This window comes from Anopheles coluzzii, chromosome X (assembly GCF_943734685.1).
Source record: "Anopheles coluzzii chromosome X, AcolN3, whole genome shotgun sequence".
Taxonomy (NCBI): Eukaryota; Metazoa; Arthropoda; class Insecta; order Diptera; family Culicidae; genus Anopheles; species Anopheles coluzzii.
The window spans coordinates 14,582,318-14,608,523 of record NC_064669.1 but is presented as its reverse complement, the minus strand read 5'-3'; the positions used below and the strand labels follow the sequence as shown (position 1 = coordinate 14,608,523).

The window sequence follows — 26,206 nt, the reverse complement described above, 5'->3', positions numbered from 1 at the left end:
GCGAACGCAACACACAAAAACAACATCCCGCAACGGCTGAACACTTCAGCGCACCCGGGGTTTCGGGTGTGCGTGTGCTCGGCGAGCTGGAAAATGTCCGATTTCACCCTGCCCGGCCCATTCAGCGGGGATGGCAATGGGATTAAAGCGGTTGTTGTTGCCGTCGGTGTGTTGTTTGCCTGCATTCATCATTCTTAGCGTGGCGTAATAAGCCCATATCGAATTGCCGGGAAAAGCTTCTCCTCACTCACTGTGCTGGAATTATCAGCGAACTGTATGTGTGTGTGTGTTTGTGTATTTTTGGGGTGTTGTTTTTGCTACCGTGGTTCTCTTTAAAGATGTCTGTCTAGTGTAACAAGTCAAGAACAGCCATTTTGTTGGCCTGCTTCACTCGATGTTTTGCTGTTAGAGTCCGCTTCATTTTGCGTTGTGCTTTTCCTTTCTTTAACCTTCACTGCTTCACTTGCTTCAATGTTATTTGTTTCCTCTTTGTCAAGCGTCACTCTTGCCACTCTATCCGTTCGCCGCGTGAGGGACACGTGAGGCATTCCTAAAAAGTTAAGATCGTAGCTTTTAGTTAGATAGGGAAAGCTTCTCTACCACTTTGCTGTGAGTTGCGCTCCAAATTATGAATTAATATTTACATTTGTATTGAAAATAATAATGAAAAACGATATTCAAAAGAAAAGAGCAACAATTCAACAAACTAAAAGAAGCGCAACTCCCACCTTATTATTTTCATCCAAACGAGCCTTTAGACTTTGCAAAGAAATAAAGCAGTTGTAGCAAAAGGCTAGAGCACTAGTGAGGCACTCCTAACAGACCCTTGGAATACACTTACTAACACGTTTCTTTCCCACTCTCACGCGCGCGGATACACAAATCGACACGTCCTAAAAAGGGCCGTCTCGACGCGCATGGTTGCCGGGATGTGGTGGTTCTTCACGCTGATCATGATCTCGTCGTACACCGCTAACCTGGCCGCCTTCCTCACTGTCGAGCGGATGGACTCGCCGATCGAGTCGGCCGAGGATCTGGCGAAGCAGACCAAGATCAAGTACGGGGCACTGCGCGGTGGCAGTACCGCAGCCTTCTTCCGGGTAAGCTAGGCCCGTGTTGCCCTCGTGATGGCTATTTCATTTTTACTCACATACTTTCTCGCTCTCTCTCTCTCTCTCTCTCTCTCTCTCTCTCTTTCTGTCCCACCGAATGGCGACAGGATTCGAACTTCTCCACTTATCAGCGCATGTGGTCGTTCATGGAGTCGGCCCGCCCGTCCGTGTTCACCGCCAGCAACATCGAGGGCGTGGAGCGCGTGGTAAAGGGCAAGGGCAGCTACGCCTTTCTGATGGAGTCGACCTCGATCGAGTACGTGATCGAGCGGAACTGCGAGCTGACGCAGGTCGGCGGCATGCTCGACTCGAAGGGCTACGGTATCGCGATGCCACCGAGTAAGTATTGCACCCCGTTGGGAAAAGCAAGCATATTTTTCCCTTTCATGTTGGTTTTACTAGGGCTTTACTTTTTCATTTTGGTTTGATGATCGTAAAATAATTGATAGAGATTGTAAGGGAATATATAGATGTATAATAGATGTACCAATATACGGTACCAATGGAAAATATGCATATTATTGAGGCGCTTTGATATTTTCCAAATTATTTTGAAGTATTTCAACAGTTTAATTTTCTCGGCATAGATTTCTGCTCATACGCGAGCGATTTCAACAGGCAAAACATAAATACAAAATTTGGCAAATAATGTTGAGCCAATATAACACAGTTTCCCACGATTTATTGGTCAGTTCCCATTATTTTTAAAGGGCTCGTCTCACGATTAATTCATGGTTTTTTACAGATTTTTGGTTCGTTCCCATAATTTATTGGTATCGTGATATCAATACAATTGAACCAAAATATTCTGAGTATCGGGCAAAAATCGTGGGAATGCATTAAAAAAAATATGGGAACCAACCAATAAATCGTGGCAAACCCTGTATTACTTCATAGTCATTACTTCATTGTCGTCTCAAGAACATATCGATAGCAATAATATGTGATTTTAACAGTTTGTTTGCGCTTCACATCTCAAATATCTAGAAATGATTTTAACTAGTACTCTTCACTGAGTTCCTTAGATGAGCCATTTCAGTCTTAAGTGAGTTTTATTATAGTCTCATTAGGTTATACAAGACATTCAAATGGAAAAGGAAGACTACTTCGTAACAATATAGTGCAATAAGATATGATTTAAAATACTACATTTGAATACTATGATGCCGTGAGTAATCGAATCGAGCCTTTGCAATCATCATCATCTCCTCATATAGTTTATAAACAATACTTTTACTACGTTGAAGTTAGATCATCTAGATCACGATGCATTGAACAATAAACTTGATTAGAGAAAACTCCTGTTTGACTTCGTTAGGCGTTCGTTTAAATTCAACTGCTTTGCATCAAAATGTATACATTTTAGGCAAAACAGTCGAATCCAATAAATATTGGCTCTAACTCTATTGTTGTCTCAACGGCACAAATTTTTGACATCGTGTCTCAATTTTTGCATACATTTTTGACACTGCGCATCAATGTTCGATTGCAAGTCAATAGCTTTACTTACAATATTTAAGGTAATGTTTGAAATTATCAGGCTTATTCTATTCTCCGAAGTGAACTTTTCCATACAAATGGACATACAAGAATAGAATACGCCTGTATGTGTTCCAAAGGTATTGCATTTTAGTTAAACAGTTAATAATTTCATTGATGTCATTTAAAATATATAACAATTGCTATGCCAATTTTGAAAGTTTTAATGGAGTGAAAAATGGACATTTATTTTCAGGTTGGAACCATAGCTTTAGAATCTATTAAATATTACATGGTTACCCGGTTTTAGTAGTGCTTTTGTATAATCACATTACAGTTGTAGTAAACATGGTATTTGATCATACTTATTACAAGAATCTAAACTTTTAGACTTACAAATCAAAATAGGCGCGTTAGAGTCAAAATTGATGCCCACTGTCAACATTTGATGCCTTAGAGTAGTGTTCGGCAAAGCCTAGCCCGCAGGCCAAATGTGGCCCGCCGCACCATTAAACCTTGATTATTTGGATAGAGGGACAAATTATTGCGAGGCGTTTTTAGGAATAAGGTTGGAACACTTTATTGATCCTTTGCAGGCCATTTTAGATAGTTGATGTAATAAGTCAAATTCTTCTAACGCCATTCCTAATCTATTAAAGCCTTGTGGGTGAAGTAGAACTCTGTTGAGAGCAAAAACTGTGTTTTCCAGAACATATTTTAGCACCAAGCTATAGCTCAAATGGCTTTTGATAATGAAAAACAACGGCATGTTGGCTCTCTCGGCAAAATAGTTCCCCAAACCAACTCAGGGGATCATTTTTGATATCGTTCGACGGTTTGTATATCATGAAGCCGTTAAATGCTGGTGCATCAAGACATGTTGCTTCGATACGATCAATTTGCTTGTTCAAAGCTACCACCAGCGAAATCAATTATACCTTATCAATTATACTACCACCTTACTACTATAACAATAAATTATATTAATAGGAACTACCAATCTTTAACATTGGATAATAGTGTGACAGCAACTTCACTTCACTATTGCTTGATATCATGAACCAATTGTTTTGTTGGTAAAACTTTGATAATGTAAAATTAACTGGTCAGATAATTGACAAAATCTACAAAAAAATGCCTTAGACCCAAAATTTGACGGCAAAGACTGTAAACATAATCTTTTTAAATGATAGTTGTTGGTTTCATTGAAAAGATGATGAGATTAATAGTAGGCGTAAGCCGATAAAAATACTCAAACACTTAAAATATTAAGGAAATTTTTACCAAAAAAAAAACAAAACAAAAAAAAACAAAACAAAAAAAAAACAATCTAAAGTAGTCAACATTTATGATTAAACATTCTTAGTTGGTTAAATTGAAAAGATGATGAGATTAATAGTAAGCCGATAAAAATATTCAAACACTCGTTTTTCCATAAAATGAATGTAAATTACGCCCGCCAGTATGCAACATCACTTGCATTAAAAACTTTTCAATGTCAATTTCATAACCAGTTGGGCCGTACTAATCCATCGTTCACCCTTCCAGACTCACCTTTCCGGACGGCGATTAGCGGTGCGGTGCTGAAGCTGCAGGAGGAAGGCAAACTGCACATCCTGAAAACGCGCTGGTGGAAGGAAAAGCGTGGCGGTGGATCCTGCCGGGTACGTTTGCTACATATTCCAGCATTGTCCCCATTTCAGTAACTTATCCAAATTTCTCTCTCTCTCTCTCTCTCTCTCTCCCTCTCTCTATTTCTTAAATTTCTCGAATCGAACTTGCGTCTCCCAGGACGATACGTCTAAATCGAGCTCAACAGCGAACGAGCTGGGGCTGGCGAACGTGGGCGGCGTGTTTGTCGTGCTGATGGGCGGTATGGGCGTTGCGTGCGTTATCGCCGTGTGCGAGTTCGTCTGGAAGAGCAGAAAGGTGGCGGTCGAGGAACGGGTAAGCATCACTCGGTTTAAAATATTTGCCACCAATCCCACCCCATCCCGTCCCTCCCTTCTCCCACCATTAGTACAAATTTCAAGCGGTTCGACGGCATCTTTATCAAATTCCATGATCCCCCGTTCCCGCTCATACTACGTTACCTCATACGTCACACCATCTTCTGTCATTTATCTTCTCTTTTTTCTCTTTCTCTCTCTCTCTCTCTCTCTTTCTCTCTCATTTTTATGCATACCGGTTTCCGTTTTGTAACTGGATTAAATTTTGGTTGTTTGATTGTTTTCATTGTACATTCGATTCCATTTCCGCACAATCGGTCTTTGCGTCAACGGCTCGTCGTATTGCTTCCCACTATTCTTCCCTCTTCGGTTTCCCAATAATGGTTTGTTTCACACCGTGCTTCTTTGTTTCGTCGCCGGCAAAGGAACCATACCAGAAAAAGCATCCCAAAGAGTGTAGATTCGAGTAGATTACGGTCAGCTGCTCACGCTTCTGAACAAAAAAGAAAAGGCCACATTTACTATTTACGTTAACAGGGAGCAAGGATCCCTCCATCGCTCGCAACAGTTTGTACCGCGATCGTTTAAGCATGTTACTATTAGCTCCAAACAGTAAATCACTCCATGACATAAACTGCTCAACTAGATAAGACCGTTCTGCAGGTTTAAGAAACTGCGTTACGATTACATTCGGTGAAGTTATTCATTCATGAGGGTTTAGTTTCAGGTGTATCTTTGGTTTTTTGGGCCATCCATAACATATAAAAAAACCCTTCCAAACACAAGATAGAGACAGACAGAGAAAGGGAGAGATAAAGTGAGGGAGAGAGAAAATGAGAAAAAGCAAAATTAAAGAGGAGAAGCGGCGGATGCTAGCTAAATCAAATTTGCCACCCAACACCGTTTGGGATGGTTTCTGTTTCTTGCTCGGACCAACTAGCCAACGAACAAAGCCCCCCCCCCCCCCCCCCTTGAAACATACAAAAACAAAAAATAAAACCCCGTAGACACAGAAAGGAACCATGTAACTAACACAAAACCAACAGAAAACATCGTTTTTGGCAAAGCCCCAGCCCCGGTACGGATAACACGCCTCCATTAGAGATAGTAGTAGTAGTCGTGATTTGATGCAAATGCTGATGCTCCTGCGGGGGAGTGTAATAGCGGAAGGGAGAGGAAACTACATGTGTAAAATATAATCATTCATTGATTGTTTAAAAAAAAATCGAGAAAAATACAAGTTGGAAGCAACAAGAAATGGTTTCCTAGAAGCAGAGAATAGGACTAGCCAATCGACGAAAACGTGAAATGTTTTGTTGTTGTTACTGTTTGTTTTTATTACACTTGTCTTTTTAATACCCGTGTCAACATTTTTCATTTCATGTTATATCTTTTTTTTATTTGTCTGTTCTTCTTTTTTTTATTGTACGTTCCTTTTTTCCTTTTATTTATTTCCTTTCTTAATTCTTCTCTATTTTTATTTTTTTCTCTTTCTTTCCATGATTTTCCGTTTTCAAACCCTACCTGTATTATGTACCAGTACTAAATGCATCCACCCGTGCACCTACCCTCGGTGAAAGGGAAATTCGTACGACTGAAAGACAACCAGCGCATACTAAAGTAAGCCGAGCAGAGGGATCGATGTTCACAGGAAATAAAACCCATACACACGCGCACACACACAGTAGATGCTCAGTAAAAGTCCCTGTACAGTTGAAATTGGCAGTTCCATGCAACGCGAAGCAAATAGTAGAATGGAACAAACTACAAATACAAGTTACATGGTCGAACGGATAATAATTGAAACAATATGCGCAAACTGAGTACTCACACAGTAAATATCCAACGACATGTGAACATGTGAATCTGTACATTTGTTCTGATTGAACAGTGAAGAAACGGGGCAACCAAAACGAGCCATTATGCTCGAAGGCGGAAAAATGCGTGAGAAAAAATATTAGGGAATTTTTTACCAAAAAAAACAACAAAAAATAAACAATCTAGAGTAGTCAACAATTATGATTAAACATTCTTCAGATAAATTGTCCCGTAACCGAACCGCAGGCTCTGCATTCCTGGGGTGGAATTAGAGGCAAAGAGAAATAGAGAGAGAAAGAGAGAAAAAACCAGAAAACAGGATAGATAGAGAGAGAGAGAGAGAGAGAGAGAGAGAGAGAGAGAGGAAACAGAGAGCATTTAGAGAAGAATACGAGAGAAGGTGAAATAAAAAAAGCAAAAGGGGACTAGATATGCTGTGTATTCCATACAAAACCCCCACAGAATCCACCCCCGGTAGAGGAGGAAACAGATGTAAGCGATTCTCGCCAAAAGGAGCACCGCCGGAGGCGTCATTTTAAGAATAAGCAAAAGAAAGCGAAAGCACAATATAGTAAATAAAAAGGGAAGCAAATAAGAGGAAGAAGAAAAAAATGAAACACCCACACACGCAAGAAACAAAACTGGATGCACTAAATAAAACTGGATTCTCTTCTAAAGTGAAACTATATTTTCTCCTTGCAATTTCATTTGGCCCTTTCCTTCTCCTTTCTGTGCTCGTCCCACTTACACTTACACACTTCGCTCGCCTGCTTTCGTCGTGCGCCATCGTTTTCTGTTTCTTATCCTTTTTTGCTGTTTCTTCCTCTTCTTCTTCTTCTTCTTCTTCTTCTTCTATTTCTTGTTTCACTCTTTGTGTATTTCGCTCTCGCTGCGACCGGGGACCTACTGCTGTCTTCTGTAATTTCCCCCCGTTTGCATCATCTGCATCCCGTTGCCCGTTGGACGCTGAACGCCGGGCAACACGCGCACATCCTGGACCGGTTTCGTCTATTTCTTTTTTTTCCTGCCAGGAGGTATGCTTCGTTTGCCAGCTGCCATCAGGCTCTAATCGAAATCCGTTTATGCTCACTCACCTTCAATCTTCTCTCGCCCCCTTCCCCCTCACACCCCTTCTACCCCATACAGGTATCGCTCTGCTCCGAGATGGCGTCCGAGCTGCGGTTCGCCCTGAAGCGCAACCGGGCCCAGCCGAAGCACGCCGGAAGCGGGGGCACGCTGCGCACCGCGTCGTCCCGCGCCTCGCCGAAGGATTCGGCGTCCGAGCCGTCGTCCGAGCACGGCCGGTTCCATCCGCTCGGCCCACCGTACGCCCAGTACGAGTTCGACCCGAAAGCCGTCCCTTAGGTGTTGCGGTGTCCCGAGGGTTCCTGCTACCGCGTCGACACGATCGCGGTACGCGGCTCGGTCTGCCTCGGGTCGGCCTCCTACGCCGAGTATCACTTCTGATTCGGTGCTACCTCTCTCGCGCGCTCTCTCTCTCTCTCTATCGCTCTCGCTATCTATCTTTCACATTTCCTTCCCAAACTCCAAGCCAAGAGTTCGTCCCCAAATGTGCGTCTTTTTCTGGCAAGCAAACCTTTAAGCTTCTGGTGAAAAAAATGGTGTATGTATGTAACTTTTTACCAAACTTGTCTTAATAAATGTCAAAAACAGTGGTTGTGCTGGTGAATGCTACGAGCAAATGCATACTTCTTCTTTTTTAATAAATGACACATCATAATTAAAAAACACGTGATGGTGAGTACCGCAGCACGAGTTTACCAGTGTTGAGAGATTCAGGATTCGGAAGATTCGAATATTCAATCCCTAGAAAGATTCGATCGGATCGGATCCCGTTTGTTGGATTTGAATCTCTAAAAGATTGCTTTGCGATTGGGATTCGATTGAGATTGGGATTCTCAATAGAATTGCGGATCGATTGGAATTGGGATTGCGATTTGATTGGGATTCTGATTGCAATTAGGATTCTGATTGCGATTGGAATTCGGATTGCGATTGCCGTTGGGATTGCGATTGGAATTAGAGGCTGCCCCCGAGATTCGCTATTAATGGGGGTCAAGACAAACCACGTATCTCAAATTTCGGATGTCGAATAACGTAGTTTCAGTCAAAATATAGCAAATGTTCGTGTAATGCATTTAATGCATTTAATGAGAAGTTATAGTCACTAAATAAATTATTTGATTTGATTTTGAATAAAGGTCCACGTTTCTCAGGGACTACCTGTACTAATTATGATATAAGAACTGAAATGTTAAATAATTAAGAGTAAAACAGAATAACCTCTTATTCGAGTTTCAACTAATCCCCCTATACAACCCCCCCCCCCCCCGCCGCAAACTACAAAAAAAACACAATACCACATTGGGATTGGGATTGAGATTCAAAGATTCGAATCCCATCCAGGATTGTGATTCGAAGATTCGAATCCCATCTGAGATTCATTTTTCTCATCATTGCAGTTTACTCTCACAAAACAGGCTAACGTTATGCAATCCGTATTGCAATACGCTCCTGTTATCGATTCTGACCAACATTACAGGGTTTACCTAGCCAATCCGGCATCGTCAAAGCGTTATCAGTCGCCATAAATACTTTTTCGGGTGACGTAAACCCTCAATTTGGCTCTGTCATTTCTATTCGGGCCTTGTGAAGTATGAATCGGACATAATGCAGAATGCGGCCAACTTTTGGTTTCAAAAGGTTTCAAGTCGGTAGCTCCGGTGTGTTTGATCCATTAAGTTGTTTAACAATACGTAGTTTGCACATTGTTTAAATGACTATGTATTATTTTAAAATGTTAACCTAAGTCAATCGCAAAGCAAATTACATTATTCAAAAAATTTAAAACCAAATAGCATTGCAAGGGCTCGAATTAAAATTTTGAAATAGGATAGTTAAATCATTTTCATTTGTAAATTAACTAAAAAATAATACATTTTCTTACAGATCAATTGAACTACTCGCAAACAAGTATTGTTTTAGAACTAGACAGCAAGAAAACCTAGGAAAAGCCGCATTCATTACACAAGGCCCGAAAAGAAATGACAGTGCCCAATTGAGGGTTTACGTCGCCCGAAAAAATATTTATGACGACCGGATTTATGAAGAATATTTATGGAAAATATCATGACGCTTTGATGATGCCGGATTGGCTAGGTAAACCCTGTAACTCTTCGTTACTGCCTACGTGGGCGAGTCCACAACAACAACAAACACACACAATGAAGCTGCTTCTCAAATATATCACTCACAAATCATTTCCATCTTCACACTGGACTTCCGCTTATAGGATTATTGAAAGAAAAGATACGAGTGCGGAAGTTTATTTCAAGCAGTCAAGCGCTGGAGAGGATGTACCAAGTGTTGGGTAAAAGGGAAACACAATAAAGTATGCAATAAAAATCGAATTACGTATTCGGCGGTTCCAGGCGCAAGTGTGAAAAAACAAATCCATTTCCAAGCGCCACACACACGCAGGCACACAAACACGCTATAAGTACTGAGCAGCTTGCCAATCGAGCGAAGGGGATCGTATCGGCGAGATGAGATGATCATAAATATTTACGACTCGCCGACCCCACATCACTCCATCACACGCCGGGTTCTGCTCAACTCGTCCTGCCGTGTTTGCGCGCGGGGTCGCATAAACAATTCATACGCTCTGTTGCGGCGGTTTTCCACGGTTTTGCCAGACCATTGCCTTAGATTAATGGCGCAGTGGTCCTGGAGACGCGCAAGGAGCGTGCAAAAACAATACACAACGGAGCCAAACACACATACACACACAGAGTTTCAAGTTGTAAGCTTCATTTATTAAGAAGTTGACCATCGAAAACAATCATTCGAGAAACAATATCCCGCCCCGCACGGGTCTGCGGCTGTGTGCCAGTGCGTGAGAATCAATCATTGGGCACGTGCGTACCAGGGCGACAGAGCGAACACGGTTTGGTAATGCTGTGAACGCGTTGAAGATTGTTTGATGGGATTTGTGTGATTTTGGACCCGCTTTTTCCACCACAAAACGGTCCTTGTCCCAACGCTATGTGGCTGTTAGCACGCGTAAAAATGTCTTTCGATGTATTTAAATCTTTGGAGAGCATCATTGTATTAGGTGCGCAAATTAGTTCATGCGTTTCTTGCGATTGTCGTATTTCAACATTTTGCTGGGTTTGTTTTATTTCATTGGCTCTAGCACAGGGATCTCCCAACAACGGCCCGGGAATTGCATGCGACCCACGAAAACCAACAATGCGTTTTTGCTTTGTAAAGGATGAAAGAATAGTCCTATTTTGCTTTAATAATGGAAAATGGTTGTAGAAAATTGTAGTTTATTTGGTTAATATTTTATTTAAAAAAAAGTTTCAAACGTAGCTTAAGGTAACGTTAAAATGGCATCAAACTCTATTATTTGCAAGGTAATGCGGCCTACGAATTGATACATTTTGCGACCCTCGCTCTAGAATGCCATGAAATCTGACTAATATTTACTCTTTTGAAAACGAATGGTTTCTTTCAATGTGCATTAAATAGTCCAGTGGTGGAAAAGGGCCTTTGGAGAGTTGCCATATTTGAGGGACCTTATATCATTCGAAATATTTTGTATGTTTATTGACTTTTTTGTATGCCGAAAAAATGGGTCATATTAACGAATGAGTTGATGATATGTTAAGCCACGAAATCTTAAATAAATTCTAATTAAATAAATGAGTGAAACAATTTAATTTTTTCGACTCAAATTGTCCATTCATCTCGTAGATAATGAGGCATGAATGTAAAAAGATGTAACATTAAAGATGTCGTAATGGTTATCCTGAAATATGTCAGGAACACAGTGAATTATACAATACATTCATGAAAGGACAATCGTTTTTACTATTTTATATAGCAATGCCTTTGTTCAATCTATGGTGAAATGTGAAATAAGTACGCTCAAAGCCCAAAATAGGATTAATTAGTATATTTAATTGAAACAATGTTGTAAAAAAAAACAGGAACAAGTTAAACGAACGTAAACCAAGGTTTAATTCCCTTTCATTGAGAATGATTTTTGACAGTTCCTTCAGATTTCATACATGTATGCCTCTTCAAAATGATTGTCTCCTTAAATCTAATTGTACTTCCCAAAATTTTGTAGATTACTTAGAGATACACCTTAAAAAATCACTGTCTTTTTTATTAATCTTTTCATCTATTCAACGGACACATTTTGGTGTTTGGTCCTCGTGCCGAGTTTTTGTTTGGTGTATCGATTAAATTTGTCTAAAAAGCGTCATTGATATTTTCAAGAGAGCAGAAAATGTATCGATCAAAGGAGGAACTCACACATAGAAATATTGAAAAAATAAAATAAATTAAAAAAAAAAGAAGTGCACAACAACACTTTCCCAAACTCCTAATACCTTAGATCACAGCTCTTCAATCTTTTTAGGGTCACAGACCTCCTTCCTTTGCATGTACAGGCGGTGCCCTAGATACACGGTTAATGAGGACCGAAAATGGCCGCAAAATACCGCGTATCTCGATTTTGGTAAGTCGATTCTCGTAATTTCCTGGCTAAATTTCACTAATTTTCATTTAATTTTGCATGTAAGGTGTGGTTTTTGCCACTATTATTTGATATGATTTTTTTTTAATCAAAAGGAATAGATGGACCATCTATTTGGTTAAATACTTGTTTTCAAAGCTTCCCGTCCAAATTTGTTAAATTCCTATTCTAGACATGCATGTTGAAAATTTAATCTCGATCGTGGGAATAAAGTTGGCAATATGTATTGCAATAACAGGGCCGGTCTAGTGGTACAGTCGTCAACTCGAACGACTTAACAACATGCCCGTTGTGGATTCAAAACCCAAATGAACCGACTACGTAGGACCTTTAACTGACTATCCTGCTTTTAGGTATTCAATAATTTACTGAAAGCCAAGCCCACCAGATGGTATAGGCAGGCAGGCTTTGACCGACAAAGAAGAAGAAGAAGAAAATTGAAATAATGGTTTTTTTTACAAAATCAATTATTTAGCGGACCATACGTTGGGGATCACTGCTTTAGATTCCTTACACCAAGCAACGAAAATTTACAGACACGAACATCACTCTGAACTGAACACCAAACAACAGCACAAGTGTGCGTAATAACACAAACACTAACTCACATGACTTACAGGCGAAACAGATAAGTAATAGCACTCGGTTCAGGATGAATGAACGGCATTCCCTCATTTGCTCGCAGTGCAGGGGTCTTCGGCCTCTCGTGGACTTGTAATAGAATTCCAGGGATATTGCAATCTAAACAAAGTGCTGACCATTACTTCCTTTAATGGTATCTTTCTAAACATGCCTCACATCTAAAGGTTTTAAAACAACTTTCGCGTCATATTGTCAGCATCTTTTTAGCACAACCTATCTACCCCTGTGCTTTCACTTCATCATCGTTCTTCAGCAACATCGACTAAAAACCCAAACAAAAATCTTCACCAAAAACACACACACACACACATACAGAAACATCAGAAATAAACGTCCGCGGTTTTGGTCTCGCCATGTGAAACGCAACACCCAGTGAACCGAAACGCTCCTGAAGAAAAAGGAAGGGGGAGGGGGAGGGGTGGCAAAAACCGAAGGATGGGTGGGGTTTTGTTGTTGTTAAAAATACACCCGGCCCACCCAAAAGAAGCGATGCTGGGCCGTGTCAGAGTGCGCAACCGAGGAGAGCTCCATTCCGCTAGAATCGGCAGGCATGCAGCTCAGTGAATGGGGAAAAATGCTTGTGGGAAAATAGAACGCAACCATCGCATAGCTACGTACTTGCAGTGTCGCAAATACAACCACAGTTTGGGTGTGTGTTTGGGTGTGAGTGTCTGCGAGAGAAAAAGAGACAGTATCTCAGGGGGCTGATGCGGGGGGGGGGGGTTTAACAGGTTACTCGAAAGCAATAAACATGCCCTCGGAATGGAGCGAACGGGTAAAAAGGCGCAATAATTCCTCCCACACGGTACTGGCTCGCGTGACACACTGTCTGCACCGCTTCGCGTAGGTCGTAGTGGCAAAGCGTAGTTTTTCCCCCTGGGCGGTTGTGATGCGTGCACCACCGCACAGCCGCCGCCGCGGTTCCATTCGGCTCGGCACGCCAGGCGCACGGAGGGCCGCATTCAAACGTACGCACGTCGCGACCGGTTTCGGACGTCCCGTAGAGCGGCCGGCCGTAGTGTGCCGCCTGGCCGGAGTGGGCAATAGTGACAGCGAACCCTATCCCATTCATCCTGCGGGCTCGTGTGAATATTAGTGCGGTTCGATTTCATTCCGATTTGTTAATGAACTGTGAGCGTGTGGTTTGCGCCCGTGCCGTGAAGGAAGCGCTTTGGTAGCGTAGCGAAGCGTGCCAACAGCGGCCACTTATATAAGCCCGTCAACGAGTCAATCTGTCAACCTGTCGGCACCCCGAGCAGATGCAGCGCTGCTAGACGGCGCGATCAACTACTGCCGCAATCAACACAGGACGCTCGCGGGTGCCGTTTGTGTGCTCGGCAATCGACACGCGATGTCGACGATCGGGCGGCGTCGGTGGAAAGTGCTGTTCGCACTATTGTTGATCACCCAGCTTGCCGCTGTCACCGGCTACCACCATGGCGATCTGGACGAGACGGTGGAGCACATTAAAATCGGTAAACGGCGCACTGTTCCATTTCCCTGGGCTCATTCAAGCGGAATTATTGTAAAAAAAAAACAACTCTCGCACAGGTGGACTGTTCGATGGTGCGACCGAGGATGTGGAGCTCGCCTTCCAGTACGCGGTCGAGGCGGTCAACAACGAGAAGCTGTCGTACTCGAACTACCAGCTCGAGGCGCAGGCAGTGCAGGTGAAGTACGGCGATCAGTTCGACGCGTCCAAGAAGCTCTGCCGCCTGCTGAAGGTAAGCAAACGCAGACACGAACAATATAATGACTGTCCCATCCCAGGAACCTCGGTTCGGTTGATTTTAAACCGAACATAATCAAATAATAGTCCCACACGCGGCGGTATAATGCTGCACTGAACCGTTTATGCAAACAAACAAATCCCGCTCTGCATCTCGTGCCCGGAAAGGGGCGGCAAAATCAAAGCGCCTGCTCGAATCCAAAGTCTCCCTGTGTGAGGGCAGTGCCGACGCTTCTCATTAAAATATGATGGGTGTGCTTGACGGAAGGAGGAAGCATTTCCCTGCTTGAATCTTTGAAACTATGGGGCTGCTTGCATCATACAATGTTTTTTTCAGTTTGAAGATTTAATTTGTTTCCAAAATTCTCCGACACGAAATCGGTTACTTTTACACTATTGGATGTTCCGCATTCAAATTTCTCTCATTTTTTTCGACAGTCACGTCAAAAAATATCGTTTTGATGCGATGACATTTTTCTGGTACATTCATTTGACTAACATTTTCCTGCTTTCAAGTGTTGAGGAAGTCAGGGTTGGTTCGACACTGTGAGTAAGATCGACACCTTGTCGTTTTAGTATTTGTAAAACTTTTTGAAAAAAATAGTGCACATTATTTATATTAATTGTTTCGAATATCTGAGTCACTTTTCAGTTATCAGAAACCTGTAAATTTTCAAAAAAAAAACAACAAAATAAACACATGATGGTTCTGATTGACAGCCGATGTAAATTTTTACTTGTGGGGCTTAAGGAATTGTGGCGTTAATTCAACAAAACTATAGTTGCCGTGTTAATAATATTGTTTTATAAACACTTTTGATTTGTTCTGTATCAAAGTGCTTAGTTTTTATATTAAACTATATAGTATAAAATGTCACTAAGACTTGTGTGGCCAATGGGGGTAAAATCGACACCACACTTGCTGGTAGTGTAATGCTGATTTGTAGCATGTTAAGTTTTTTTTTTATATCATAATTTGAAAGTGCCTATAGTGTCTAGAACGTTTACCAAACTCTGACTCAAAACATGTACTCAATATATGGTTTAGGATTTTTAAAAATAATATTGTTATGGGTTTGACCGTATTTTAGGAATACTTTAGGCCGGTTTGGGCGTAACTGAAGAAAAAAAAAAATCGCTGGCATGGAATCAAATTGACCGATGTTCGACTTTTGGCTTGCGAGTTGGCAGAGAAAAATAAATCGATTTAATGAAAAACAAAAAAAGAAGAAGGCTGGAAGATACTGGCTGCAAGGTTTAATTTTTAAAGGAATTGTAACCATTCATTCCGTAAACCAGATGCTATCTCCGCTGCTTTGATTGTATGGAGTCGGGTCCCATGCTATTTGTAACGAATTTTTTTTTTGCTTGTAACTTCATATTTCAATAATGTTCCCATATTTCAATAATGTGTTGTGTTAATTTAAATCTTCTTTAAATTTAAATCTTAAAATAGGTACGAAATGCTTTGTTGAACTTCAATGAAAAACAGCCGGCCGTCAGAGTTTGTTCTTTTAAAAGTTCTAACCAATGAGTCGATGTCAAGACAAGATGTCGATTTTACCCCAGCATCGTGTCGATCGAACAAATAACACACTTTTTTACTTTTATCAAAATGTTATCAAAATCAATCCAGGAACCGTAGTTTCTCGTAACATGATACATAATGAAACAAAAAAGCTTTTTTGATGTCTACTAGTAAATTTACATTGGCAAAAGTATTGCAATTAGGAGAAAAGATTACGGTGTCGTAACTACCCCCAGTTCCCCTACTAAATCTCTTTGGAACACAAGTCGACGTGATTGTTTTTGTAACACTTTTTTCGTTTTTAAATTCGTGTACTTCAGCAAGAGGACACTTATTTTTGCACTGGCTGATTGAATTTTTCCATGAATTTTTCACTCACTAATGATCGGTAAAAGGCATGCAGCTGTTCTGGTTTGTCGAAAAAACGAATTTACAAAATTACCTCTGTTTCGGTCATATTCCCATTTTCCATATGCAGTCCATTCGGTCTATGCCTATATGGTTATACATGTGGATATGCCAGTCTATACATTTAGAATATGGATTCATTTGACAAAAATATGTATATCGTTTTCGGTCAACGCTTACATAGATGAATCGCTATGTCGTGGCTGAGAGTGCAGGTATACCTACAGGACCAAAGATACAACAAATATCCAAACAATCCGCATCTAGCAACAACTCATTAACCAGCATCCTCTCACTATAGTGTGAAAACAAAAACGCTCTATAGTGAGACGATAGAAAATGAGAACCTGTTAGTAAAACTAGTTATAGGATGAATCATTTCCTTCAGTTTGAAGACAATGGCATTTGAAAAATATTTTAACAGCAAAAAAAGGTTTCATTGAGCAAAGAAAAGCAAAAAGAGAATTTGTTTTGGTTAGCAAAAAAAGAATTTGTTTTGGTTAACGCTAGCATAGATTATTTTCATATTGCGTTCAAATATGTTCACTATCGATACGATTTGTCCAACAATCGTGCCATAAAGTCCAATTCCCATTCATTTCACTTAAGAAGGAGTCAATGAAGTGTTCCACAGCTATGAAAACTCCTTGAAAACCCTGTAATTTTTAGCCTATTTGACTACTTTTGATACCATTTATGTACTCTTTACGCATCCTTGTAAATGCCAACTGTTTTTATGGTTGAAAATATCTTTTTAACTTCCATTAACTTTACAATTCACGTGTTTTGTTGCTAGCGTCAATTCGTTGCCGCTAAATTTTGACTCTAACTTACCTTTTTTTGTCTCGAAAGCACCAGTTTTTGCTGTCGTGTGAAAATATTTGCCTCTAAGGCATCAATTTTTGACAGCTCGCATCAATTTTTGTCTCTAAGGCATCCATTTTTACTGTGAGTCAATCGCTTTATTTGCAAAATTCTAAACTGTGCGTTCCAAAATGATTGAAATTGAGTTAAGTAGTTGATAATGTCAATGTTATAATTCAAAATACAACAACTGTTGTGGAAATTTTGGAAGCTTTAATGGAATGAAAAAAGTTGGCATGTATTTTCAGGTGTAAACTATGGCATTAAAGTTACATAAAATTTTTATTACATTTTTTTCACGAAAAAAATTATAAAATTACACGGTTTTGATTTGAGCCAAAATTTGGTGCCAACGGCTATGATTACCAAGCTTGTCATGCAGGGTAATACGATTGCATTCAGATACTTTTAGAGGCATACTATAGAATAAAATAACTGATAACATACTACAGCATCAAAGGCTGATAAAAAAGAAAACTTGAGACACACACATTGGGCCTTTGACCGACAATTCAAGCAAAACAGTGACAATCTTAAATGCCGAAGTATGGGTTTCTAAAGTAATTAATCAATTCACAACACCGAAGGAAAATCAATTGTTTTCCAATAAAATTTGCCAGCAAGTGTTGATTCTATCACTTAAGGAATGTTTGACATTTTTGCTAAATAAAAACCATGAATATATCATTTTCTAAACACATCACAATTTAGAATGATTTTTATCTAGTTGAGGCGATATACTCCATTGCAACGGCGTAACATGCACCTTAACGGCGCACCACAATAACTGGGAAAACTCATCAAAGTAAATGCCAACTAGGGTAAACGTACCTATAGTGGTGGTAGTACCAATAGCAGCTATCTAAGTTGGTAAAATATTCAGGTGGGCTTATTCCAAGGTGTATGAATTTAATAGGCTTATTTTTATCGCTTCCGCTTCTGAACGAAGATTTTTTGTGTATTTATCAAGCCTCCAGAAAGCTTGTTTGAACAAGTGATATTCAAATTTGGTTATAAAAACATGTTATGGGACCACCTGGACTACATACACTTTGATTCTGGATTCCTTCACCAGATCTCTTTAATGCACCTTGCGATAAATGTAAACATCACCTTGTTTTGCCATTTTTCGAGCAGGTACTCGAATCTAATTCTAGCTTAGAGACTAAAATAATCTAGACTAAAAAAGGCAGGCTAGTTTTATGTGTGGTTTTGTATGGAGTATTTACATAATTTCAACCTCCAACTGTCAAACTCCATACAAAAAGCTGACTAGAATCGTGAAGGGCCACAGTGGTGGTATTGCACTAAAATGCGTCACATACGTTAAATTAACAGTAGTTAAGTTTATGATAGTATATGGTCTTTCAAGATGGGTTTAAAAGTTAAATGGGATGAATCCGTTTCCTAATGACCGAAAAATCCATTATTTTGTGAAGAGTATCAACATTTTTCCAAAATCCTTAGGATTTCATAACGATACTCATATTTTTTAATGTTCTAAATGACCACATCACAACGCAATTATCAGCTTTTTAACATAATTGTTATCAAATGATATTGTTTAAATCAATTGCTTTTTGACCATATTTACGTATTTTTAAGTATTTTTTTTTTTTTTTTTTTTTTTTTTTTTTTACCATAGTGCGCTTTATTATGCTTGCTTCAGACCATTGCTAACGTATGCAGCTCCAGTTTGGAAAAACTGTGCCAAAACTCATATAAAAAAACTACAAGTTTGTCAAAACAAATTACTTAAAATAATACTCAACGTCCCACCTTGGTACAGAACTAGCAATTTGCACTCAAGAACAAAAACATCTATAGTAAAAGATTACATCGACAAAATATCCAGGCAATACATCATCAAATGTCAAATGAACGAAAACTCTTTGGTACAAAACCTTGCACTATAGTTCTATCAAAACATTAAAGCATTTAAATCCTAATGGATAATTCATCATTAATATATAGATTAGGTCGTAGGATTAATGTAGGATTAAAATAGGTTAGTTAGGATTAGTTTCATTCAAAAATTTTGCTCGGGGGTTTTTTTTTTTCTTCTAATTTTTCCAACAACGACAATCCTAAACACAAAAAAAAAAGTTTAAAAATTCAACTTGGCAGGGCTAGCTAAACTGTTCAAACAATGAGGAAAGAAAACGAATTCGAACCCATTACAAATCTACAAGAGTACCCATTGTACACTGTACACAAATTTCAAATCAATAAAAACTTGTATACTACTATACTACTTTTACCATAGTGCCATTATAGGTACACCAAACAGACATGTTCCTATAGTGATCTTAGTTCAAAAATCAATAAAAACAGATAAATTTAGATTTTTTTCGACGACATTTTCGACGTGTACTGTTTTCATTAAAATAAGCAAACAAATACCAAACAAAGGTCAAAATTCGCTTATCTGGCTGAGTGAAAAATCGATTTCAAATCAAGCCAACTTTTCTGGGTGTGGGTTGACGACTCAGTACTTTAGTCTATATTTTCATCAACCATTTTTACGATCAAATTACGAAAGAAATCAATCGAATGGCAGTAATCCTTGCTATTCACACGAAAACAGCTTCAAAACTAAGTTACATTGATATTATACACTGTTTTGAGGCATCTTTGTTTACGACAACTATACGAACACGTCGTATTGTGACTGACTATTACTTTATTACTATGACTATTGACTACAGGAACCATATCACCATTATGGTTACAACGAAGCAGTTACAAAAATATGTATTTTTTCGTAAATTTGATGGGTTTTATGATAAAAATGGTTGTGTTTACGAAGGTAAAACATATTTCAATTGCTATATGTTAAAATATTCACAAATTGTCCTTCCTGACAATTTAAATCCATTGAAACACATCTGTATCACTACAAATTGCACCACTATTGGTACATTTACCCTATAACAAAACACATCCTAGATTGCTCTGCACTAACTGGAGCATTTTGCTCTGATCTGATGGATGCATCATGCCCCAGTTCATAATTGTGAACTTTTTGAATTAAAATACGAGTAAATTGACATGGTTATTGAAACATTTATGTGCAGTTTGATGCTCTGATTGTTGATTGATGTTTTGTGAATATTTTACGTTTCTGTGTAAGTGCTCTACAGCTCTTGTTTAACATTCAGAATAACTATAATTTAATTCGATCCCTACGTAGCTTTTTCAAACACAACAGTACAACCTTGTATTATTTTAGAAATAGAGGTACTAATTTAGGGCAAATTAGTCTTCCGAAAACTAAATAACAAAGAAATTAAAATTGTTCTTATTCTTTTCAATTATGTCTGAATATAACCATAAACAAAGGCAGTTTCCCAATTTTTTCGTATTTTTCCATGGAACATATTGCAACGAATGAACAATTCAAAGCATTAGATTCAACGTAAGATACTTAAACCCATTTTACAGCATTTCTTTAGCGAGCCAAAGTCGCCACAAGTCGCTCCTCCGATCAATCACCGTTTCGGCAGTAAATATCCCCCAGTGCTATCAAACGTAATACGTGAACAGCTTATTAAATGTGCTTATTCCATCACTGGCCTGAGGGTCGGTTTGAAATATTTATCCCAGACGCTCATCTTACCGTCCGCTTCACCCGGTCGTACACGTAAAGCAGCTGCTAACGCTAAAAACACACATTTGGTCCGGCTTAGCGGGGATCGGACGGTCAATGCTGCACTCGGCCGAAGTGTGCTGGTAAATATTTAGACCAGTAGCCAATGCAGGATGCGCTTCATGACGAGCGCTGTGTAAAAAAAAAAACAGACACGTTGGAATGTTTCCCGCACGCCGTCCACCGCCGATTATCCGTTGGCACATCATTTTGGGTCATAAAATTTAAAATCCCTCTTCTGGGGTGATGGGATCGAAGTGAATGTTGGCGTGTGTGTGTGTGTGTTGATTTATCGCATCTATGGTTTGAATGGTACGACTTGTCGATTGGTTCTGAGCTGGATTGATACTTGATCGATAAAGTTTTAAGTGTGGCTGCCGCTCATCATCGGAGAGCTCATAACTTAACCCTCCGAATTGAGTGCGAGTGTAAAAATAGACCTTAAGGTTCGTTTTAGTACCTTCCTTCCCTCCCGCTATCTGTCACTGCATCTCCGCTCCGGTCGTTAAATGCACGGTTTTGCTTCCCTTGTTCCCACACACCAGACGGGAGTGGCCGGCATCTTTGGTCCCTCGTCGCCCAAGTCGGCCCTGCACGTGCAGAGCGTCTGCGACGAGAAGGAGATGCCGCACATCGAGACGCGCTGGGACGCGTACACCAAGCTGCCCACGCTTAACCTGCACCCGCACCCGCACATCATGGGGCGCGTCTTTCTCGACCTGGTCGTGGCGTTCGAGTGGAAGTCGTTCACCGTGCTGTACGAGTCCGGGCCCTGGTTGCCGGGCATTGCCGACCTGCTGAAGATGTACGATCCGAAGGGGTACACGGTGACGGTGCGGCAGCTAGATCTCGGGCTGAACGGCAACTATCGGGCGGTGCTGCGGCGCGTCAAGCTGTCGGAGGATAAGCGCATCATACTGGCCTGCTCGATCGACTCCATGCCGGAGGTGCTGCGGCAGGCCCAGCAGGTCGGGCTGCTGACAGATCACCACCAGATCATCGTGACCTCGCTCGATCTGCACACGATCGATCTCGAGCCGTACCAGTACAGTGGCACCAACATTACCGGCGTGCGGCTGATCGACCCGGAGGAGGGCAAGATCCGGCAGGTGGCCGACTTCCTGAACGCGTCCCAGATAGCGAAGACGCTCGAGCTGCAGGACGGGCTGAACCCGGCGAAGATGCGCGTGGAGACGGCCCTCATGTACGATGCGGTGCTGCTGTTTGCCGAGGCGCTGAAGCACCTGATCGGCAGCGAGCCGGCCCACCTGCTCGAACCGATCGCGCTCCGTTGCGATGATACGGCGACGTGGAAGAACGGGTACAGCGTGATCAACTACATGAAGAGCTCCACCATACACGGGCTGACGCGCAGCATCCGGTTCGACCATCAGGGGCACCGGTCGGACTTTCTGCTGGACATTATCGAGCTCGGGCCGGCCGGCCTGGAGAAGGTGGGCGTCTGGAACTCGACCGAGGGACTTAACTTTACGCGCAAAAAAGAACAGACGCTGCTGGCATTCGACGATGGGACGCTGCAGAATCGAACATTTCTCGTGCTGACTGCTATCGTAAGTGAGGGCGACAAGTAGACATGCTGTTGCGAAAATGTTGTTTTTTCGAAATCGTATCTCTCTTTGCACACAGTCGCCGCCGTACGGTATGCTGAAGGACTCGCCCGTGAAGCTGACCGGCAACGAGCGGTTCGAAGGCTTCGGCATCGATCTCATCCACGAGTTGTCGCTGATGTTGGGCTTTAACTACACCTTCATACTACAGGAGGACGGCGTGTACGGCTCGCTCAACCGGGACACCAAGAAGTGGAACGGCATGGTGCTGGAACTACTGGAATGGGTAAGCAACGCATCAACACCTTTGCCCGAACGCGACCTACCAAACATCTCCTCACACTTACAGCGCGCTGACCTAGCTATTACTGACCTCACCATCACGTCCGACCGCGAAAGTGCCGTCGACTTTACGATGCCCTTCATGAACCTGGGCATCTCGATACTGTACCGCAAGCCCACGAAGGAACCACCGTCGCTGTTCTCGTTCATGTCACCGTTCTCCAAGCAGGTGTGGCTGTACCTCGGCGGTGCTTACATGATGGTCTCGATGTCACTGTTCATCCTCGGCCGCATCTCGCCGAAGGAGTGGGACAACCCGTACCCCTGCATCGAGGAACCAGAAGAGCTGGAGAACCAGTTCAGCTTCAGCAACTCGATGTGGTTCACGATCGGTGCGCTACTACAGCAAGGTTCGGAAATTGCGCCCAAGTAAGTGCCGGAGTAAACGCTGCCACTGGCCGGGGGCGAGAAAGTTATACGTACGCATTATTCCTTCTCCTCCTCCTCCCCACAGAGCACCGGCAACGCGTGCCGTCGCTTCGATATGGTGGTTCTTCACGCTCATCATGGTATCGTCCTATACGGCAAATCTGGCGGCCTTCCTCACGGTCGAGCAGGTCGTGTCGCCGATCAGCAATGCGGAGGATTTGGCGGCGGCCGGCGGCACAATCAAGTACGGTGCCAAGCGCGACGGCAGCACGATCAGCTTCTTCAAGGACGCGGAGTACGGTACGTACGCGAAGATGTACCAGTACATGATGGCGAACCAGGAACTGCTGACCTCCTCCAATCCCGAGGGGCTGCAGCGCGTCAAGACGGAGAACTACGCCTTCCTGATGGAGTCCACCTCGATCGAGTACATCGTGGAGCGGGAGTGTGACGTCACGCAGATCGGGGGCCTGCTCGACGACAAGGGCTACGGGATAGCGATGCGCAAGAGTAAGTAGCTGCAGCAAGACACTCCAGAAATCCAAATAATGGCTTCCAAATGTTTTACGTCCATCTGCCGGCAGATTCTCCGTACCGCAGTGCGCTGAGCGAAGCCGTACTGCGGCTCCAGGAACAGGGCGTCCTAACCTCGCTGAAGCGCAAATGGTGGAAGGAGAAGCGTGGCGGTGGAGCATGTTCAGTAAGTATCTGGTCCTATTCCTTCCAGTGCCGTCTCTTCCGTCCGCGGTTTCGTCCGTCACGCCTCAGTTCGGGATGCAACGGAGTCACTGACATTTCTTCACACATCCATTATTTGTTTCTGCTCGGCCAACACTTGTTGCTGCCCTTCCCCCACCCAGAACACGATGGAGGAGGGTGGAGCACTTGCGCTCGAGCTATCAAACGTTGGTGGCGTCTTTGTACTGCTCATTGTTGGCTGCGTCGCCGCCCTGTTCGTCAGCTTCTGCGAGATGCTATGTGAAGTGCACAGCCGCACACGCGAACTGAAGGTACGGTCCGTGTGCGTATGTGTGGTCCGCCGTCCACGCCTCCTGTTGGAGGAATTGCTTTCGGTTCAAATAATATTCCGCTGTTCCGACCCACTCCCTCCACCCGGCGCACTCTTCTGCACATAGCACCTTCTGACATTTGCACACTACCGTGTTTGGCCTTTGTGTCGTTTGTCCGCTTTTGCTGATGTTTGGGGCATCTTTAAACGCTGTTGCAGATTAGATACTGTAACATCTGTAGACTCTTGTGCCAGTAGTACTAGTCCGTAACAGGTAGCAGTGGTTGAAGATTCGGTTATGTTCCCTCTCCAAGCTACCAATGAATCCCTCCAAGTATTCCAACCTTTTCCCTGAGCATCTACTGAGTCATGCTCGAGGCTCAGCATCTTGTACAGCATGTTCCAAGAATCTTCACAATACTGCGGGCCAACTGTACATTTGTCTGGAATGTCTGGAATACCGAAAACCCCTCCAAAACTTCCCTTCCAACTGATAGCATCAGAACCTCATCTCGATCACACCAACATCACCAACTTCCCACTAGCGCACCTTATTAACCAACGTTACCTGCATTTGCCGTGTTTCCCTTGTCCCTGCCCCATTTACCCCTTCTCTCCACAGCAAAGCACTAGCGACGATGGTGCGGAGGAGCTCGACATGGACAATGTAGGCGGTGTGTTTTTTGTCCTCTTTGTCGGCTGCTCGTTTGCTAGCCTGTTTGGCTGCTGCGAGTTGTTCTTCGTCATTGCGCACCGGGCCCGCCGGCACAAGGTAACTCTAGCAAACTGGCTGCGATATATGTGTTGTGTATGTGTTCGACTTGGGCACCGGATAGTGCACCTGAAGAAGGCGTCCGGCAAACGTACACTAACCCCTACCTCCAAATTGTGGACATGTGTATGTGTATGTGTGTGTATGCGTGAGTGTTGTGCTTATGGGAGCTTTGTTTTGGGTGTTGGGGAACTGTAGATTTGTAGGTTCATCACCAAGGTAGGTGATGAACTCCACCAGTACCTAACGCTTCACCGCTGATGCTAATCTTCAATAATTCCAGAAATGTTTCTCTACTCTTGCTCTCTTCCTCACTGTCTCTCTCTCTCTCTCTTTGATGTCTTTAATTTGATCAGTGACTAACACTCATGAACGTTAAACGTTTGCCTTTTGCCATCTCTCGATAACACGCGCCCGTCTCGTTACCCAGGTACCGTTCCGTGAGGAGCTGATGGCCGAACTGCGGTTCGTCGCCAAGTGCCATGGCAACACCAAACCGGTCCGCCATCGCAAAAGCTCGTCCGCCTCCGGGGAGAACTCGCTCGAGCTCGACGTGGAGGACTCGACCAGCTCCAGCAAGCAGGACATTTCTGGCAACGGAATGGGCGACCGTCTGCCGACTGGCAACCAGCGGAGGCAAAATGGTGGCAAGTTGGCACTGAACGGAAACACTCGGAAGATGCTGTCGGAGGACTGAAGCTTCAGGGCACGCATAGTGATTTGTTGTTTGAGCGGGAGGTTAAGGACATTTAGGCGGAGGATATTTACGAAGCTCAGAGGAAGAATTGTACAAGAAACGAGTGAACGTTAAAACAAACACATATCTACAGGACACACAACTTAGCCGAAATGTTCTGATATGAAGTATAGTGCGAATCTAAATTCACTTAAGTAAATATCCATAAATTACGTAACGTTTTGGGTGCAAGATATGAATTACTATACGATTTGCTACAAAAAAAAAGAAAAGTAATAGCAATATGTGTTACTAACAATTTTTAGCATTCAACATAATATGTTAAAGACTTGAAATGAGCATCTGAGCTAGCATACGCATGCATAGGAGAAACCATTAATAAATTAGTTCAGTTGAATGTTGATACACATTGCAATACTCAACTGTATACAATAAGTTTTATAAAAAGGGAAAATATGAAATTGTGGTTTGCTGCTCGACTTCTTCTCAGTGTTTTATCGCTGCGTTACGTAGTAAATGGATGTCCCCTTAAAATAAAAGAATGTTTCTACTAAAAAGCTCCAAAAGCATTTCTTTGGTGAAAGTTGGCTCAAACTTCGGTACAAATAATAAAAGCCTTCCTGTAAGTTTAATTTTGTCTCACATTGTGCATTGTGTATTGGCATTGAGATTCTTGGAAGTCATTAAGAAAGCTCCTCTGAA

General features: G+C 42.2%; 2 protein-coding genes across 12 annotated transcripts in view; both read left to right on the top strand.

Annotated features, from left to right (window-relative positions):
- The window catches only part of LOC120952514 (glutamate receptor ionotropic, kainate 2), a 114,017-nt gene extending 107,298 nt beyond the window's left edge, over positions 1 to 6,719 (top strand). For 7 of the 8 annotated variants that reach the window (XM_049608095.1, XM_049608094.1, XM_049608088.1 and 4 more), the window contains 5 exons: positions 902 to 1,100; positions 1,220 to 1,451; positions 4,140 to 4,255; positions 4,383 to 4,538; positions 4,966 to 5,507. In XM_049608095.1, coding sequence (XP_049464052.1) covers positions 902 to 1,100; positions 1,220 to 1,451; positions 4,140 to 4,255; positions 4,383 to 4,538; positions 4,966 to 5,010 — 748 coding nt within the window. In that variant the 3' untranslated portion in view covers positions 5,011 to 5,507. Of the gene's footprint in view, positions 1 to 901; positions 1,101 to 1,219; positions 1,452 to 4,139; positions 4,256 to 4,382; positions 4,539 to 4,965; positions 5,508 to 6,080 lie in introns of those variants that run through there. The other variant, XM_040371939.2, reaches the window with a different exon arrangement.
- A 6,600-nt stretch (positions 6,720 to 13,319) lies between these two features.
- On the top strand, positions 13,320 to 25,926 carry LOC120952470 (glutamate receptor ionotropic, kainate 2-like). 4 transcript variants are annotated; one of them, XM_040371813.2, is made up of 10 exons: positions 13,323 to 14,044; positions 14,121 to 14,293; positions 21,293 to 22,318; positions 22,395 to 22,601; positions 22,665 to 23,026; positions 23,112 to 23,536; positions 23,611 to 23,726; positions 23,887 to 24,036; positions 24,658 to 24,807; positions 25,238 to 25,926. In XM_040371813.2, the coding sequence occupies exons 1-10, from the start codon at positions 13,921 to 13,923 to the stop codon at positions 25,502 to 25,504; spliced, it is 3,000 nt and encodes a 999-aa protein (XP_040227747.2). In that variant the 5' UTR covers positions 13,323 to 13,920; the 3' UTR covers positions 25,505 to 25,926. The 4 variants fall into 4 exon arrangements, with proteins under 4 accessions (XP_040227766.2, XP_040227747.2, XP_040227773.2 ...); XM_040371832.2 differs by lacking the exon at positions 24,658 to 24,807 and having other exon boundaries at positions 13,320 to 14,044; XM_040371824.2 differs by lacking the exon at positions 23,887 to 24,036 and having other exon boundaries at positions 13,331 to 14,044.
- The last annotated feature ends 280 nt before the right edge of the window (positions 25,927 to 26,206 follow it).

Coding starts and splice junctions, on each gene's coding strand:
- LOC120952470 (XM_040371813.2), top strand. CDS start 13,921: ATGTCGACGATCGGGCGGCGTCGGTGGAAAGTGCTGTTCGCACTATTG. Junction 14,294..21,292: donor AGCTCTGCCGCCTGCTGAAG/GTAAGCAAACGC, acceptor CCCACACACCAG/ACGGGAGTGGCCGGCATCTT. Junction 23,537..23,610: donor CGGGATAGCGATGCGCAAGA/GTAAGTAGCTGC, acceptor ATCTGCCGGCAG/ATTCTCCGTACCGCAGTGCG.